Source organism: Culex pipiens, chromosome 2 (assembly GCF_016801865.2).
Source record: "Culex pipiens pallens isolate TS chromosome 2, TS_CPP_V2, whole genome shotgun sequence".
NCBI lineage: Eukaryota > Metazoa > Arthropoda > Insecta > Diptera > Culicidae > Culex > Culex pipiens.
In genome coordinates this window covers 64,786,073-64,806,575 of record NC_068938.1, presented here as the reverse complement: position 1 = coordinate 64,806,575, position 20,503 = coordinate 64,786,073, and the positions used below count along the sequence as shown (strand labels likewise).

Genomic DNA, 20,503 nt, shown 5'->3' with positions numbered 1-20,503 from the left:
GAAGTGAAATCAATTTACTTTCCTTCACCACTCGAAAGTTACCAAGATGCGGGAATGTTTTTGCAAGGCTGTTGCAAGCAATCGGCGGCAGTAAAGGAAATTTGAACAGCAGACATTAAAAACTACCCTTTACAGGGCTCTTAATGATTACAAGATAGTTATTCTAAATTTCCAGAAACAGATTTTCACAGTGGCACAAAAAAATGTGCATTGCAGTAGTCTATTTATTACTTCCTGCCTAATAAGCAATATATTTCAACTGCTTATGGCCTATCTACAATCACTTAGCTTAGAACATCTAAGTAAAGTAGTTACTTAGGAAAGTCTGCAACTTACGTTCGTCATCCACAATCAACTTAGAAAACTTGCTGGGCTGATATACGTTGCTATGCAGTTGTTTGTTTACCTTTGATATGGAAACGTCAACTTACCGTAGATTTTGAAATTTTCCAAACCAAACGTCAGTTTCTAATTTGATTACTTTTCCATTGTAGAAACTCAGATTCATTTCCATTGATTCAAATTCCTAAGCTAAGTGAAATTTTCTAAGCTAAGTGATTGTAGATAGGCCATTAGCATTAGCATATTTTAACTGCTTAATTTCAGATAATGGCCAAATGCAACTTTTTATGTCCAGTATCAAAAATCATTAAGTTTTATACCCATATTGCCCCAACTCTTACGGTCCGGCAAATGTCCCATCATCGGAACATCCGCGGGGCCTCCGGCCACTCCGGATTGTGGCCACTGCTGCCAAAATGTCAAATTTCATGTCCGGTATCAAAAACCATAAAGTTTGATACCCATATTGCCCCAACTCTTATGGTTCCGCAAATGTCCCCTTATCGGAACATCCCCGGGGCCTCCGGCCACTCCGGATTGTGGTCACTACTGCCGAAATGTCAAATTTCATGTCCGGTATCAAAACCGTTAAGTTTGATACCCATATTGCCCCAACTCTTACGGTCCGGCAAATGTCCCCCCATCGGAACATCCGCGGGGCCGCTGGCCACTCCGGATTGTGGCCACTACTGCCAAAATGTCAAATTTCATGTCCAGTAGCAAAAACCATAAAGTTTGATACCCATATTGCCCCAACTCTTACGGTCCAGCAAATGTCCCCTTATCGGAACATCCCCGGGGCCTCCGGCCACTCCAGGTGGTGGCCACTACTGCCAAAGTGTCAAATTTCATGTCCAGTATCAAAAACCATAAAGTTTGATACCCATATTGCCCCAACTCTTACGGTTCGGCAAATGTCCACCCATCGGAACATCCGCGGAGCCTCCGGCCACTCCGGATTGTGGCCACTACTGCCGAAATGTCAAATTTCATGTCCGGTATCAAAACCGTTAAGTTTGATACCCATATTGCCCCAACTCTTACGGTCCGGCAAATGTCCCCCCATCGGAACATCCGCGGGGCCTCCGGCCACTCCAGGTGGTGGCCACTACTGCCAAAGTGTCAAATTTCATGTCCAGTATCAAAAACCATAAAGTTTGATACCCATATTGCCCCAACTCTTACGGTTCGGCAAATGTCCACCCATCGGAACATCCGCGGAGCCTCCGGCCACTCCGGATTGTGGCCACTACTGCCGAAATGTCAAATTTCATGTCCGGTATCAAAACCGTTAAGTTTGATACCCATATTGCCCCAACTCTTACGGTCCGGCAAATGTCCCCCCATCGGAACATCCGCGGGGCCTCCGGCCACTCCAGGTGGTGGCCACTACTGCCAAAGTGTCAAATTTCATGTCCAGTATCAAAAACCATAAAGTTTGATACCCATATTGCCCCAACTCTTACGGTTCGGCAAATGTCCACCCATCGGAACATCCGCGGAGCCTCCGGCCACTCCGGATTGTGGTCACTACTGCCGAAATGTCAAATTTCATGTCCGGTATCAAAACCGTTAAGTTTGATACCCATATTGCCCCAACTCTTACGGTCCGGCAAATGTCCCCCCATCGGAACATCCGCGGGGCCTCCGGCCACTCCAGGTGGTGGCCACTACTGCCAAAGTGTCAAATTTCATGTCCAGTATCAAAAACCATAAAGTTTGATACCCATATTGCCCCAACTCTTACGGTTCGGCAAATGTCCACCCATCGGAACATCCGCGGAGCCTCCGGCCACTCCGGATTGTGGCCACTACTGCCGAAATGTCAAATTTCATGTCCAGTATCAAAAACCATAAAGTTTGATACCCATATTGCCCCAACTCTTACGGTTCGGCAAATGTCCCCCCATTGGAACATCCGCGGGGCCTCCGGCCACTCCGGATTGTGGCCACTACTGCCAAAATGTCAAATTTCATGTCCAGTAGCAAAAACCATAAAGTTTGATACCCATATTGCCCCAACTCTTACGGTCCAGCAAATGTCCCCTTATCGGAACATCCCCGGGGCCTCCGGCCACTCCAGGTGGTGGCCACTACTGCCAAAATGTCAAATTTCATGTCCAGTATCAAAAACCATAAAGTTTGATACCCATATTGCCCCAACTCTTACGGTTCGGCAAATGTCCACCCATCGGAACATCCGCGGAGCCTCCGGCCACTCCGGATTGTGGCCACTACTGCCGAAATGTCAAATTTCATGTCCAGTATCAAAAACCATAAAGTTTGATACCCATATTGCCCCAACTCTTACGGTTCGGCAAATGTCCCCCCATTGGAACATCCGCGGGGCCTCCGGCCACTCCGGATTGTGGCCACTACTGCCGAAATGTCAAATTTCATGCCCAGTATCAAAAACCATAAAGTTTGATACCCATATTGCCCCAACTCTTACGATCCGGCAAATGTCCCCCCATTGGAACATCCGCGGGGCCTCCGGCCACTCCGGATTGTGGCCACTACTGCCAAAATGTCGAATTTCATGTCCGGTATCAAAAACCATAAAGTTTGGTACCCATATTGCCCCAACTCTTACGGTCCGGCAAATGTCCCCCCATCGGAACATCCGCGGGGCCTCCGGCCACTCCTGATTGTGGCCACTACTGCCGAAATGTCAAATTTCATGTCCAGTATCAAAAACCATAAAGTTTGATACCCATATTGCCCCAACTCTTACGGTCCGGCAAATGTCCCCCCATCGGAACATCCGAGGGGCCTCCGGCCACTCCGGATTGTGGCCACTACTGCCAAAGTGTCAAATTTCATGTCCGGTATCAAAAACCATAAAGTTTGATACCCATATTGCCACAACTCTTACGGTCCGGAAAATGTCCCCCCATCGGAACATCCGCGGGGCCTCCGGCCACTCCAGGTGGTGGCCAGTTCCAATGATCGACTCCCGCGACTGACATGTCTTAGCTGGTCCTTGCCTCCAAGCCATCTGCTCCCGGACCTCCAGGCCGTCTGCTACCGGGCCACCAGGCCATCTGCTTCTGATGTGTCCTCGTCGACGTCCAGCAATAGAATGAATTTTCGGGACCGACCGAGCCGAGTTTTGTTGGCTCGTCGACGATCCGAAAATTATGAGGTGGAGTGGGGGAGATTTTAGATACATCAATCTCACGTCTCTCGATCGACTGATTGGGAAACGTTCGTTCATCCAACCAGCGTGCACCAAAAAGAGGGGAAATTTGCCGAGAGGGGAATTCGTCACGTAACGTTTTCGCTTCGCGAAAATTTCGGATTGACACCACGTATAGAAACCTTAGGACAAAGTTCTTTGTCAAAAGTAGAAGCCACGTGTAGGAAGACCTGCTCTGCTAGAAGCTTTGGGAGTTATTTTGAACATTCAGAGGAAGCTTCTTGGGGATCATCCTTAAGTAATGCAATGGAAGTTTATCAAATATATAACGCACATTATTCTTCAGCTGACATTAGTTGAAATTCTTGTTTTTAAGTTTATCAAACTTGAGATTTGTTTTCAAGATTATAATTAATTATATTCCTGGACGTTTTTCTAAATTTTTCAAAAAACAGCAAAATTGATGAAAATTCAAGAATATTCAGTTCAACAACATTAACAATAATGAATCAAAAACTTCTCTCTGCCTGTACTAATGTAAAAAAAAATCAAAATAAATAAAAATTTATAAATAATTTATTAGAATTTTGCTTTTTTTCATTTTTTTTTTTATTTTTATTTTGGATAAAACATTCTTCATGCGTTCTCGATGCATAAAGAAGCAATTTTGCATAAAAAAATGTATCTTGAGAATTGATTTTTTGATCGGTTAAATGTCTTTGACAAAGTTGCAGGTTATGATCAAGGGCCTTCAGCATGGCTTCAGACTGGCAAATAATGATTAATTACTCTGATTTTGAGCTGGTAATTATTAGGTTATTAATGGAAATTAGAGTAGTTAAAAGAAAATAATGTGTGGGTCTCGTGGCGCAGGGGTAGCGGCTTCGGCTGCCGATCCCGATGATGCTATGAGACGCGGGTTCGATTCCCGCCTTATCCACTGAGCTTCTATCGGATGGTGAAGTAAAACGTCGGTCCCGGTTTCTCCTGTCTCGTCAGAGGCGCTGGAGCAGAAATCTCACGTTAGAGGAAGGCCATGCCCCGGGGGGCGTAGTGCCAATAGTTTCGTTTCGTTTCGTTTTAAAAGAAAATAATGGGTAGTTTAAGAAATTATTGAGTAATTATAGTTATTTATTATTTTAAAAACCAAGTTAGGTTACGCGAATCTCATATTAATTTTTAAATAAGAGTAACGCGCAAAGATTCCAAAACGATGACTGGCTCTTTATGTACAGAGTCTTATCCACCAAAATCTATAAAAACTTAAATTCAATGTTGACAAGAAAATGATGTTGGGGATTTCACTGATTAACAACAAAAGAAAACGCCATGGTATACTACCAAGAGAAAATGTGTTTCAAATCCTAAATCTTTGCATCTCTCATTAAAAAAAAAAAACATGTATAATTTTCCTAGATTAATACAACTGTTGCTTTTTCTTTCAATAAGCAGTCGCAATATTTTTTACAAAAATATGAGAGCCAATAAAAGAAGTGCAATCAGCTTCGTCAAAATCTTCTTCTACGTTTTTTTTATTCAATTTATTTGGTCTCATTTAAAAAAATATAATCGAGATTTACTTTATTATATTTGAAGTTTCTGTAAAAAAAATATTTTAAAAATTTAACTTATTGAAATTTTACTGCGATTCGAATACAATTTTATCATTTCTAAATTTGTTCATACATTATAAAGTTTCTTTAAACGCACTTTTCAAAATATTTTCTCAAATTTTGAGAATAATTTTCATCGTTTACAATTAGTCAACAGTTAGAATCGGCCTATATCCAGAAACTGAAGTTTAAAATCAAATTATTCGCTCTACAGCATTGCCTTGGCGTTCTCGATTGCGAAATTCCTACTCAAAACTAAGTGTCTGAAGGCTTTTTACACCTAAGCTTCCATCCACCCCGGGATTCGAACTGACGACCTTTGGATTGTTAGTCCAACTGCCTACCAGCGACACCACCGAGGCAGGACCCAGGAAGACGACTCCTACACGTGGACTGAGCTATCGACCTAACCCTTTAGGTTAGACCGGGGCCAACATTTACTTCCCCATCCGACGGAAGGCGTGGTCAGACAAATCTCGTCTCGAAAAATGTCACCGGGACCGTCTAGGATCGAACCCAAGCCGACTGGGTGAAAGGAAACCACGCTTACTCCTATACCACTGACTGATGTTTGAATATACTTTAAAAAAGGATTTTTTTTTCACTTGATTAATTTCATCATTTAAAGTTTTTTTTCAATTTAAGTGAAACCAGATTTGATTCAAAATTGTCACATTATTAAATTCATTTAATCGCGTTGATAATCATTTTGAGCATGGGATAACCAGTAAAAATTGTTTAGAATTTGGCAAAATTCGTTGTGCAATACCATTAAAAGTATTTTTTGCGAAAAAAAAAACAAATTTCTTTAACAAATCATCTGTTCTGGGATATAAATCTAATATTAACTCTTTTACTAGAAATGTTTAAGCCATGTCTAGTACTTTTTTTTCTTTTTTGTAATCTTAAAGTTTAAATTTGGGATATGGGTAATTCTCTACCAACTCACACGAAATCGGTAAAAGTTGTCCCGACCCCTTTTCGATTTGCGTGAAACTTTGTCCTAAGGGGTAACTTTTGTCCCTGATCACGAATCCGAGGTCCGTTTTTTGATATCTCGTGACGGAGGGGCGGTACGACCCCTTCCATTTTTAAACATGCGAAAAAAGATGTGTTTTTCAATAATTTGCAGCCTGAAACGGTGATGAGATAGAAATTTGGTGTCAAAGGGACTTTTATGTAAAATTAGACGCCCGATTTGATGGCGTACTCAGAATTCCGAAAAAACGTAATTTTCATTGAAAAAAAAAACACTAAAAAAAGTTTTAAAAATTCTCCCATTTTCCGTTACTTGACTGTAAAAAAATTTGGAACATGTCATTTTATGGGAAATTTAATGTTCTTTTCGAATCTACATTGACTCATAAGGGTCATTTTTTCATTTAGAACAAAATTTTTCATTTTAAGATTTCATGTTTTTTGCAGGGTTAGGTTTTAGAGTGTAACAATGTTCTTCAAAGTTGTAGTGCAGACAATTACAAAAATTTTGATATGTGGACATAAAGGGTTTGCTCATAAACATCACGAGTTATCGCGATTTTACGAAAAAAAGTTTTGAAAAAGTTACTTTTTGCGTTTTTCTTTGTTTCGTCGTCCGTGTCTTTCGCGGGTGACCATGAGCGGCCATGATCGATGACGACCAACTTTTTCAAAACTTGTTTTCGGTAAAATCGCTATAACTCATGATGTTTATAAGCAAACCCCCTTTGTCTATATAACAACAAAAATTTATTGTCTGCTCTGAACTTAGAGTGTAACAATGTTGAACTTTGTAGAACATTGTAACACTCTAAAAAATAACCCTGCAAAGTTAGAAAAAAAAAACACGAAATTTTAAAATAAAAAATTTTGTTCTAAATGAAAAAATTACCCTTCTGGGTCAATGTAGATTCGAAAAGTACATTAAATTTCCCATAAAATAACATGTTCCAAAATTTTTTATAGTCGAGTAACGGAAAATGGGAGAATTTTTAAAACTTTTTAAGTGTTTTTTTCGATGAAAAATACGTTTTTTCGGAATTCTGAGTACACCATCAAATCGGGCGTCTAATTTTACACAAAAGTCCCTTTGACATCAAATTTCCATCTCATCACCGCTTCAGGCTGCAAATTATTGAAAACACCTCTTTTTTCGCATGTTCAAAAATGGAAGGGATCGTACCGCCCCTCCGTCACGAGATATCTAAAATGGACCTCAGATTCGTAATCAGGGACAAGAGTTACCCCTTAGGACAAAGTTTCACGCAAATCAAAGAGGGGTCGGGGCAACTGCTGTGTGAGTTGGCGGTATACGTTAATTTAACCTTAAATTTTAACACTCGATATCTTGAAAATGATTGCTTCGATATTCAATTTATAAACCTGAAATAATTGTGAAATTTTCTGCTCTGCAAAATTTAATAACTACAATGAAACTTTTGAACAAAAATAAATATCTTTCAGTTCTCTTGATTATTAGTGATTTTTGATTCATAACCTTATTTTTAGTAAGACATTTTTAAAATTTCATTCTTATACGGCGTTTAGAGCCATTAAAGGAAATACTTAAGTTTATTTAATATTAATCAACATTTCTATTAAACTTATTAAGTGATTAAAGTATTTAATCATTTTGACCCCGTTAATTTAGTAACTAATAGGTAGACTGGAAAGTAATAAATGCTTTTGGAAACCGGTGGTTATGATATGGAAATTTCAAAATAAATATGAAACACGGAAAAAATATAATCCTAGTTCTATAAATTAGCTTTTCATTAATCAAATATTCTTTTTGCAATTCCGTCGTGAAACTACTCACTTTTCCTGTCATTCTTGAACGACGAAATAGCCTACTTTTCTGTACCAAAAATAACAGAATCGAATAGCAACACTTTTCAAAATAAATGCTGAAAAGTTCTACTTTTCAGCACTCACATGGGTGCTGAAAAGTTGAACTTTTCAGCACTTGTTTCGAAAAGTAACACTTTTCAACATTTTTTTGATTTAAACGATTTATTGACAAAATACATGAAAATTTGACTTAAAATTTCAGTCAGTGTGTGTTTTTTTGGAATTGCAAAAAAATGTTGTATGGAACTCGTTGCAAAACTTGATTTTTTCAGCACTCTTCATATTTATCCAACTCGGTGAACCTCGTTGGATAAATGTACGACTCGTGCTGAAAAAATCCTCTTTTTGCAACTTGTTGCATAAACTACTATATTGTTTTAATAAGTGACTGAAAAAGACATTTTTCGCTTGAGTTTAGAAAGATGCAAAATCTGGTACAGGGACCATACTTTAAAAACTAGAAAATAAAAATAAATGTCATACTATGTTTCAAAAATCCTTTTCTTATACCGAATTAAATTTGCAATCGACTTACATTTTTGTAAGAAGTACAATGTTTTCAAGATAGAACCATTATTTTTTTTCGAGAAATGATAATTCATCTGCCATTAAAAAAATATGTTTGGAAAGCTCAGAAAATTTTAAACGATTTTCCTGTATAGAATTGATTGGTCGGACGGATACAAGTTCTAAAAGATTAAATTTTTTGAAAAAATATTTTTTCTCATTGAAGCCTTATTAAAAAAATTCAACACGCGTTATCTTAAAATCTGTTGGTTAGATTTTCAATTTAAAAAAATGAATATTTTATGATATAATTTAATAAATTAAAAATTGTGTTTAAGCCCTTTCAATAAGCTAACTTTCAATAAGGGAGCGTTCTTTTATTACGTAACGCAGTTAAGGGGAGGGGGGGGGGGGAGTCGGAGGTCGTGTTACGCTCCATACAAAATTTATAAAATTTGTATGGAAATTTTGACACGAGGTTGTGAGGTCTTAAATTTTGAAGAACGCTCCCTAAGCCCTTTCAATAAGCTAATCACACATACTTTTCATGTATCTCAAAATCAAATAGTCAAAAAATCAACATTTTTGGAATTTTGTCAAGGACGTTTTTTTTCCTTACTTCTTTTTTTGTAAAGAAAGAAAAATAGTAATGCTAGGTTCAAAAAACGATGATAAGCTTTCATTCCATCAACAAGTCAACAATCCACTCAACAGAGACCATTACGATGAATGAACTTCAATTTAACCCCACAGTCAATACAAAATCAACAGAAAAATCCCTTCACAGGGTATATTTAATTTTCCTTCCTATGAGGGGGCACGTTCCAGCCCGTTGATTGATCCAGCTTGAAATTCAATTGCAAAACCACCCACCCACCAAAGGAGAGCATTCATCTTGCTCAATCGCGCCTTCACTTCGAAGTAAGCCCTTCCGAGCTCCCATACCAAAAAAAGAGCACTTCTCTCTGTACATGCAAATGCTGCTTTCTGTTGCACAGTTAGAAATTTTGGAATGTTTTTTGGAATTAAATTTTGATCACGCATTTTTTCAAAGAATGTTTATTACAAAATTCACAAAAATTTGTAACCTAATTTTTAACGAAATTGTTACCGTGTTAATCGACCTTCAACCCATCACTCCCCCCCCCCCACCTCACTCACCTATGGTGTAGGTGTGTCCATCGATCTGGAACGTGGCACTTTTACACTTTTTGAACACTTGCCGCATTCCGACGGCCGACGACGAACCGAATCCTCCTCCCCCGGTGGATGCTGCCCTGGAGGCAGCACGTCCCAGCGGGGGTGGTCTGCCCAGGGAGGTGGGTCGCTGCCCAACGCCACCGCCACCGAGGGATGCTGCTGCGGTGGCGACCAGCTGACTGCTCGAACTTGAAGGCGTTGCCGTGGAAACAGCACCACCCCCACCCACCGACGATGACGCGGTTGGTGGTGGTTGTGATGATGGGTTATTACTTTTCAATGATTGATTGGTTTGGTTCGCCATTTTTTTCGTGTTCCCTTGTTCTGGTGGTTGTGGTTGGGGGTGATTTTTCACTTCACCGTTTTTTCTTCTTTACACTGCGATACGATTTTTTCCAGCCCCGGCTGGGTTTCCCTTTTGACAGTGCAATATAAAGGACCAGAGCAAATATTTGCTGGATTTTTTTATTTCTTCTCTCACTACATCACCCTGAACTTGTGGCGATACTGCGTTGTACAATTTTCACTTACTACAGGAGGAAGTTATGAATTGTATTTGCGGAATATTTCTCTTTCGGAAAATATCATTGAATTGCACATTTGAAAAATACAAGTTTAAAAAATTATAACTAACCCTTAATACTTCTCCGCAATTCAAACATTAAATTTCTTACTTTCGAAGCATTTTTTTGGTTTCATTCACTTGATTATTTCAAATAAAGAAATCATTCCTCGAAAATTTGTCCTAATACACATTATTTTGTAATGCAGTTTTCAGGGTCACTTTTATTTGCATTGTTTTTACATCTCAATATTTTTTTATAACTTTTATAAGATTTTATTAAATTCAATTATGTTTTTATTCAATAAATTGTCATTGCATAATGTATTTTACCTTTTTATGTGTTGATATTATTTGTCTAGTCACACAATTGTCCATTGCTGATGATTTTGAATTTGAATATTAATCATAAAGCACACATTTTATTTTAAGATTTGGTTTTCCCTTCCACTTTAATAATTTTCTCAAAAAATCAGGGTGTAAACGAAAATTTGTTGCTAATTATTTACAATTAAATTAATTTGATTAGTAAATAATCAATTAACAAATTCGTATTTCTTACAACATTGTAGAGCTTTGGAGTTCCTTTCAACTAATTTTTGTAGTAAAGTTTATTTTGATGTAATTGCATACTCTGACAATGAATTTGACAAGAAATTAAAAAATACAACATGATAAATTAACTACAGTTATGTTATGTCACCAGATTGGAAAAAAGATGTTAAGTTTTTGGTAATTTTTGTTTAAAAAAATGACTTCTTTTACGTATTTTTGACAATTGTTTTAAAATATATTTGATTTAACTAAATCGGGATTGCGTTAAAAAATAATTGTGAATTTTTAAATTAGAGATATTAAAAACAGTAAGTTTTTTATATTTTGTAGTGAATTAAATCTGCCGCTCAAATCAAGTCCGTCCCATATGTAATTTCGTCAATTTTGAGGTAATGATGCAGTTTGGTTTGAAACCATGTATACTATCAGAAAAACCAATAAAATTTAGTACTTTGTTCCAGAAAACTGGAGTGAATCCACTTTTTCCTAAAATTCTAACACGTAGCCTTATGGGCGGGACAAATTTGAAATGCGTTTTTCTCGGCTTGCTGTTTTTACATATGGGACGGACTCGATTAGAGCGGCAGATTCTTGTTAGTAAAAACTTTTTCAAATAATTAATTAATATCGCAAGAAAAAAAAGCATAAACAAACATTTGTTTATATTTATGTTTATGTTTATATAAATTATTCACTTCACTCATTTTAGCTTTGAACCAAAATTTCAAAAGAGCAATTCCAGCTCAAATCAGGATTTTTTTCTGATACTATTGTACCCGACCCTCTCGAATTTCAATGACACATTTTAGACATGTTATCTCTGGCCTATATAAGCCGTTTTTGTGTATATGGAGCCAGTTACACTCGATAATGACATTTGAGAATGGCGTTAGTTTTTTAAATATTTTTGTTTTTCGTAATTTAAATATTGCTGTATCTCAAAGCCGTTGGATCGTATGAAAAAGTGGTCAAATTCAAACTTTTAGAAAATTTGACGGGCTTTCCGATAAAATAAACTGAAAGAATAATACACGCCACTTCTATTAGAATTTTCAATTTTTATTTTTGAAAGTTTAATTTAAAGGTGATGTCACGATTTTTTTTGGAAATAGCCGAAGATCTAACAAAAAGGCTCACGAAAAATGCAGGATGGTATGTCTCTCCTAAAAAAATACAAAAATCATTTACTAAAACAGTTTCTTTGAAAAGTGGTCTAAACGTCAAAATTTTCAAAAACCGATAAAGAAAATCGATTACCCAGACATTTTTACATAAAAGTCTACATATTGACCATTGTCCTATGTCAAATCCTTGTAAAGCTACAGAGTTTTTATAAATAAAAATGTTGAAAAAATAGGTTTTTTTAATGGGTTTTGACAATTTCTATATGACACACTTGTTTTTTCAGTCTCGAAAATATTTTTACCAGAAAGCTCGTCCAATTTCTCATAAGTTTGCCTTTGACAACTTTTTAATTTGACTCGTTTTAATATTTACGTAAGCTTATTTACTATCCAGTTTTCTACCACACTGAGAAAAAAAATTTTGAACAATAAAAAATCGTGACATCACCTTTAAATTTAACTTTCAAACATAAAATTGAAAATTTTAATAGAAGTGGCGTGTATTATTCTTTCAGTTTATTTTATCGGAAAGCCCGTCAAATTTTCTAAAAGTTTGAATTTGACCACTTTTTCATACGATCCAACGGCTTCGAGATACAGCAATATTTAAATTACGAAAAACAAAAATATTTAAATAACTAACGCCATTCTCAAATGTCATTATCGAGTGCAATTGGCTCCATATACACAAAAATGGCTTTTATAATCCTAGGATAACATGTCTAAAATGTTTCATTGAAGTCGGAGAGGGTCGGTTACAAAAAAGTTTAGAAAACACTATTTTTGAAACAAAACATGACAAATTTTTAGACCGTAGGCAAAAAAAAATGGTAAATTTTTAATTTATATTAAAAAATCAGCTTTTGAATTATTTTAACTAAATGAAACACATTAAGAAATTCTCCACTAAACCCGGAAATGGATTTACAAATGACCAAAGAAGTAATGTTGCGTCATTGATTCACCCATAGAAGTCTCCAAAAATTAATTAAGACTCAAAATTCGAAAGAGCCATCATTCAGTATTACGTGCATTTGAAATGTCAGTCTTAATTAAAAAGAATCTAAATATTGCTTTTGAAATTTCAGCAATTCTCTACAAAATAGGTCTTTTTTTAATTTTATTTTTTGTATTTTTTAATCCGGATGAAACTTTTTAGATGCCTTTGGTATGCCCAAAGAAGCCAGTTTGCATCATTAGTTCGATCATATAATATTGTATACAAGTTTGGCAGCTGTCCATACACAAATGATTTATGAAAATTCAAAAATCTGCATCTTTTGAAGGAATTTTTTGATCGATTTGTTGTCTTCGGCAAAGTTGTAGGTAAAAAAATTGGTTGATTTTTATTTCACTTTTGGTCACTTTTTTTTTTTTTTTTTAATTTATATTTATTCAAATTTCTTTTCCATATACATTCATTCAGTTAAAATATTATTGAGTGTCCAATCACAAACGATGACTTTTCACCTCAATTTTAAATACTAGCAACTTTCATTTATTCATGAAATATTGTAGCTTTCGCTATTCAGTGATTTCAAATGTAGGAGGTCCTACATGTACAAAAGGGAAAGGGGATACCTTAAAACTAACTTATAAACTATATAAAGAGCGGATCAATGCAGCTGAAGACTGCAATGATTTTTGTCGAAATGCATCAATTATCTTATTGGACATAACATCCAAAGTGTCAACTTCGGCTAATTGATGAAGTTCACTGGTACTGAACCAGGGAGGAAGTTTCAGAATCATTTTCAGAATTTTGTTCTGAATCCTCTGAAGTTTTTTCTTCCTGGTTAAGCAACAGCTTGTCCAGATCGGCACAGCATAAAGCATGGCAGGTCTGAAAATTTGTTTATAAATTAACAGTTTATTCTTGAGACAAAGTCTAGAATTCCTGTTTATAAGTGGATACAAACATTTAATATATTTGTTACATTTAACCTGGATACTTTCAATGTGATCCTTGTAAGTAAGGTTTTTGTCAAAACCAAGTCCAAGATATTTCACTTGATCCTCCCACTTTAAATTTACCTCATTCATCTTTATAATGTGATGACTTTTTGGTTTAAGAAAATCAGCCCTTGGTTTGTGAGGGAAAATAATAAGTTGAGTTTTTGCAGCATTTGGAGTAATTTTCCATTCTTTCAAATAAGAATTGAAAATATCCAAGCTTTTTTGTAATCTTCTTGTGATGACACGAAGGCTTCTGCCTTTGGCGGAGATGCTTGTGTCATCAGCAAAAAGTGATTTCTGACATCCTGGGGGCAAATCAGGCAAGTCAGAAGTAAAAATATTGTATAAAATTGGACCCAAAATGCTTCCTTGAGGGACGCCAGCACGTACAGGTAGTTGATCAGATTTGCTATTCTGATATTATACCTGCAAAGTACGATCCGTCAAATAATTTTGAATAATTTTCACGATATAAATCGGAAAATTAAACCTTTTCAATTTCGCAATCAAACCTTTATGCCAAACACTGTCAAATGCTTTTTCTATGTCTAGAAGAGCAGCGCCAGTAGAATAGCCCTCAGATTTGTTGCTTCGAATTAAATTTGAAACTCTCAACAACTGATGAGTAGTTGAATGCCCAAGGCGAAATCCAAACTGCTCATCAGCGAAAATTGAATTTTCATTAATGTGCGTCATCATTCTATTAAGAATTATTCTTTCGAATAATTTACTAATAGATGAAAGCAAACTAATGGGCCGATAGCTTGAGGCTTCAGCAGGATTTTTATCCGGTTTCAAAATCGGAATTACTTTGGCATTTTTAAAACTACTGGGAAAATGTGCCAAATCAAAACATTTGTTGAAAATTTTGACCAAGCAACTTAAAGTTGCTTCTGGTAATTTTTTAATTAAAATGTAAAAAATGCCATCCTCACCAGGGGCTTTCATATTTTTAAATTTTTTGATAATAGATTTTATTTCATTCAGATCCGTATTAAAAACTTCATCTGATGAAAATTCTTGTTCAACAATATTCTGAAATTCTATTGAAATTTGATTTTCAATAGGACTCAAAACATTCAAGTTGAAATTATGAGCACTCTCAAACTGCTGAGCAAGTTTTTGAGCTTTTTCCCCATTAGTTAATAGAATATTATCACCATCATTTAAAGAAGGGATGGGTTTTTGAGGTTTCTTAAGAACCTTTGAAAGTTTCCAAAAAGGTTTGGAATAAGGTTTAATTTGTTCGACATCTCTTGCGAACTTTTCATTTCGCAGGAGAGTGAATCTGTGGTCAATAACATTTTGCAAATCTTTTTGAATTCGCTTCAGTGCAGGATCACGAGAACGTTGATACTGTCTTCGGCGAACATTTTTCAGACGAATCAGAAGCTGAAGATCGTCATTAATAATGGGAGAATCAAATTTGACTTGGACTTTAGGAATAGCAATATTCCTAGCATCCAAAATTGCATTAGTTAAAGATTCCAAGGCTGAATCAATATCAGCTTTGGTTTCTAAAACAAAATCATGATTCAAATTATTCTCAATATGATGCTGATACCTGTCCCAATTAGCTTTGTGGTAATTAAACACAGAACTATTGGGTCTGGTAACTGCTACATGAGAAAGCGAAAAAGTTACTGGAAGATGATCAGAATCAAAATCAGCATGAGTCACTAAAGGACCACAATACTGACTTTGATTTGTCAACACCAAATCAATTGTTGATGGATTTCTAACAGAAGAAAAGCAAGTTGGCCCATTCGGGTATAAAACCGAATAAAGACCAGAAGTGCAATCTCTGAACAGAATTTTACCATTGGAATTTACTTTTGAATTATTCCAAGATTGGTGTTTGGCATTAAAATCACCGATGATCAAAAATCGAGATCTATGCCGAGTAAGTTTATTCAAATCCCCTTTGAAATAATTTTTATTTTCCCCAGTGCATTGGAAAGGCAAATATGCAGCTGCAATCATAATTTTCCCAAAAGAAGTTTCAAGTTCAATGCCCAAACTTTCAATAACTTTTAACTTAAAGTCACGTAACGTGCTATAAGTCATACTACGGTGGATAACTATTGCAACTCCACCGCCATTTCGATTCATTCGGTTATTAGTTATAACTTTATAATCTGGATCACTTTTCAAATAAGTGCCAGTTTTTAAAAATGTTTCGGTTATAACAGCAACATGCACGTTATGAACTCGTAAAAAGTTGAAAAATTCATTTTCTTTCGCTTTTAAAGAGCGAGCATTAAAATTCATAATATTGATGGAATTACTTAGATCCATGATTAAACTTCAGGGTAAGAACAACATCATTCGCAAATTTTAATCCAATCTGGATTGCTTCCATCATGGATGTAGCATTACTCATTGTTTGAATCAAACCAAACAGTGAGTTTTGCAAAAAAGTCATTTTTTCAAACGTAACATCGCCGAGATCAGAAGATCCCAAAGCGTTGCCAGCAGAAAAATTTTCAAATGAGATTTGAGGTACCTGCCCAATTTCAGAAAGATTGGTAGAGGATTTAAAATTCGTGGATGAACCCGAAACGACGTTAGCATAAGAAATGCCATTGTTGTTACCTAACTTTTCCACGGTAGGGGTATTTCTAGAATTGTTCGAGTGAGACAGCACGAACGTTTGATTTAAAGATGCAGGTACAACCTGACTTTGAGAAAATTTCGGTTTGGATTTCGGCTGATGCTTAGCACGAGAATCCAAAACCTTTTTTTGATGGGGCAATCCCAGAAATTTGATTTGTGATTTCCACCACAATTTGCACATTTAAATTGGGTGACTTCTTTCACGGGACAATTGTCCTTGTCGTGAGAAGAATCCCCGCAAACCATGCATTTTGGAACCATGGCGCAATGATCAGTACCGTGACCGAATGCCTGGCAACGCCGGCACTGGGTCAGATTCTGGCCATTACCGCCATGTTTCTTAAAATGCTCCCACTTTACCCGTACATGGAACAAAAACTGTACTTTGTCCAAAAGTTTCAAATTGTTGATTTCATTTCTGTTGAAATGAATCAGATAAAATTGTGAAGTCAAACCAAAGCGAGAAATATTCCCGTTTGATTTTTTCTTCATTGGTATTACTTGGGATGGGGCAAAGCCAAGCAACACCTTAAGTTCATTTTTGATCTCATCTACCGACAAGTCGTTGGAGAGACCTTTCAGGACCGCCTTGAATGGCCGAGCATTCTTGGTCTCATACGTGTAGAAATTGTGTTTGTGGTTTTTCAAATAACCAACAAAAGTTTGGTGATCTTGTAAAGATTCCGTCAACAAGCGACATTCTCCTCTTCGACCAAGCTGGAACGAAACCTTCAAATTGCAAGTTTCCTTGCAATTCTTCAGTTGCGTTCGAAAGCTGGCCAAATCGGAGACGGAAGTCACAACAATTGGCGGAGCCTTTACTCGTTTCTCGACGGCAGAAGGCTCAGTACGAGGAGAAGGTTCCTTGTCATCAGTTTCGGATAAAACACCGAAACTGTTTGTCAATGGAATTGGAGGATTGACCTCACATTCAGAATCAGAATCAGACCTCAGAAGAGGCTGTTTTCTTTTTCTGTTTCCGTTAGCCGGTTTAGCGTTCAAACGCTTCACCGACGTAACGACCAAATCTTCAGAAGATTTGCGTTTACCTTTGTTTTGACGCATTTTGCAAGCAAAGTTCTCTTAAAAGATGGCTTCGTTTGTAAAATACAACAAAATTTCAGGTGGGGTTAGTCTTGAAAAGACTGTTTAGAATTTTGGAAAATAACTCAGGTAGTCTTTAAAAAGACTGTGAATTTTGTTTTGAAATAACTCTGAGCTTAGGTAGTAAAAAATACCGCAGCTCTAGTGTCCGTTCACCACGAAGGTTCGCAAGACACGAATGAACTTTTGGTCACTATAACTTGACTTGCAAAGATGCACTGTTTTTATTTATTTTTTTATTTTTTGACATTTTTAGGTAACTTTTTTGAAAATAGTGTCAGTAATTATGTTTTTAAAATTAGTGCCCATGTTTGCACACCTTTGAAAAAAATATTTTTAAAAAAGCTGAGAAAATTCTATAAAGTTTGATTTTTTAGACTTTGTTGACGCGACCCTTAGTTGCTGAGATATTGCCATGCAAAGGTTTAAAAACAGGAAAATTGATGTTTTCTAAGTCTTACCCAAACAACCCACCATTTTCTAATGTCGATATCTCGGCAATTAATGGTCCGACTTTCAATGTTAAATTATGAAACTTTCGTGAAATTTTCCGATCATTTTGCAAAAAATATTTTAATGTAATAAATCAAGACCAACATTTCAGAAGGACGTAATATTGAATGTTTGGGCAAAGGTCGTTTAAACAATGTTCAGAAAAGCAATATAATTTTCTTAATATTCTGGAAATTTCAGAAAAGTTGGCATTTAATTTCCCCTAAAACGTATTAATGAATTTAAAAAAAAATAAAATAGTGTTTTTTTGCAAATCAAGTTGAAGTGAAATTCAAAATCACCAAAATCATTTTTACCGGGTATCATTATTTTTCAGTGTAGTCCTTATCTATACCTAAAACTTTGCCGAAGACACCAAATCGATTAAAAAATTCCTTCAAAACATGCAGATTTTTGAATTTTAATATATCATTTGTGTATGGACAGCTGCCAACTTGTATGGAAAATTATAAAGATCAAACATATGATCCAAAATGGCTTCTTTGGGCATACCGAAGGCACCAAAAAAGTTTCAGTCGGAATAAAAAAATACAAAAAAAATATAGAATGACCGAAATCTCATTAATAATTGGACTATTAGTTGCTGAGGTATCAGCATTAGAAAAAATATTTGAAAAATAAAAAAAACGAAGTTTTAGAACATTGTTTTCCTTTTTATGGCTATATTTTGAAAACGATGCACCGTTAAGTACTTTTCGATTGCAAATTCAATTTCACATTAAAAAATGGGGTTAAATATCACTATTTGAAAAGACAAAAAATCAAAACTCGTTGGCAACATTTTGGTCTTTATTCTAAATTACTTAAAAGATGCGGGAGTTTGTCCCCTAATACCCCTAATAAATCAAAAATTAATTACATTGACCTATAGGTAAAACAAATACAAAAATGACTGCGCAAGCTCAACTCGTGGATGCATGATGTTTGAGGTTCCAAGAAACACGTGCACATCCCAAACTTCATTTTTCACTTGAAATGCACCTTGCGTTTGATATTAATTGTTTTTGCCAACTTTTTGCTGTAGCCATCAATATACTTTTTATTCTCATCCCTCGGTATAACGGTTCAAAAAACATACAGTCTTAAACCTAAAACATTGCTCCAGACCCGGATAAATTCCAGCTCATTTCATTGCACAGATACTCGATTCATCTGTCTCCCCTCGCACCATTTATCAACGTTAAAAGTATCATTTCCCTAAAGACAGCCCTAAAAACTTTTATAAATCGACCTTCCCCCTTTCCTTCAACCCCAAACTTCTCCAAGCCGATCTCCTTCATCGCCAATCCATGAAAAATTCAGCAAGATTTACGGAACCAGTTTGAATAATTGATCAGATTGAATTTCTTTGGGTACGCCTCATCCTTCTATTGACACGCGTACTCAATTTTAGCATCACAGAGCTGAGCAGATTAACCCAAGTTGGTACATTTTTAATCGGATTCTTGACCCTAAGGACTTTGAAATCGTAATAAACGTTAGGGTGAAGTGATGATTTGCGTCACCAAATTTACATATTTTAAAATTTACCTTTGCTATTTTACGGCTCAAATTCTACTAGATTCACCTCTAAACTCAACAGAGGGGTGGATCTATCCAGCGGAATGCACACCTTCGTTACTTATTCAGGGCCGGATTACATTTGGCAAAACCAGAGCTGGTCCGGAATGAATACTCGTCGGTGCACAACAGCAACCAAACATAAATTCCAAGTGGCGGTGGCAACGGCTGTTGACTGGCCACTTTTTCGTATGCCGTATTCAAAACTTGGCCATTCGGGCAGCCAACAGCTGGATGGTAGCAGAATAAAACTGGTGAGCACTTTTTAGTTGTAGTTTGCAGTGAGTGGGGTCAAGTTGGGACATGGTGTCGACAAAAACAGAAATTGATCTTTTTAAATATCAGTTTAAAATGCTATGTTGTAGGAAGAATCAGTGAAGCACTAAGCACTAATTGAAAATTTTGATTGTTTTTGTTTTAAGACATGCATTATAATTTTATTATATAAAAACAAGTAGACACCTGCCACTTGTGCGAGGAACCTGTCTCAGAGCCGTGGGCTCTTATGGCCGGAACAGCCAAAGCAAAGCTGGGGGGTTTGCGGGCGGTGGAGGCAAAACAAGCAAGTGAATAATTTATTACGTGATCATGTGTATGCGGAGATGTTCTTGTAGCTGCCTCCTGGTGTGTATACTACACTACAAGGTACACAACAGAACAGAACAGAACGTTGACTGACATCGTCGGGGAGATTTTTTGGTGGGAGGGGGTTGAAAAATATGTTTTTCTTTGGTGTTGGTGCCCCAAGATGAAAAATTATGATTTTTTTTTTCGCAAAGAAAGTATTTCATTTTTACGGCTAATTTCATGGTTGAGGGAGAAAAGTGCTTAAATTTTCATTTTTCATCAGTTTCAACTGTGTACAAGTGTTTGGTGTCCTGCC

General features: G+C 36.4%; 1 protein-coding gene across 5 annotated transcripts in view; it reads right to left on the bottom strand.

Annotated features, from left to right (window-relative positions):
- The window catches only part of LOC120418411 (dual specificity calcium/calmodulin-dependent 3',5'-cyclic nucleotide phosphodiesterase 1A-like), a 673,125-nt gene that overhangs the window by 308,469 nt on the left and 344,153 nt on the right, over nucleotides 1–20,503 (bottom strand). For 3 of the 5 annotated variants that reach the window (XM_052707722.1, XM_052707727.1, XM_052707730.1), the window contains exon 1: nucleotides 9,592–9,949. The exons of the other annotated variants lie outside the window; for them this stretch is intronic. In XM_052707722.1, coding sequence (XP_052563682.1) covers nucleotides 9,592–9,934 — 343 coding nt within the window. In that variant the 5' untranslated portion in view covers nucleotides 9,935–9,949. Of the gene's footprint in view, nucleotides 1–9,591; nucleotides 9,950–20,503 lie in introns of those variants that run through there. 5 annotated transcript variants of the gene reach the window in all.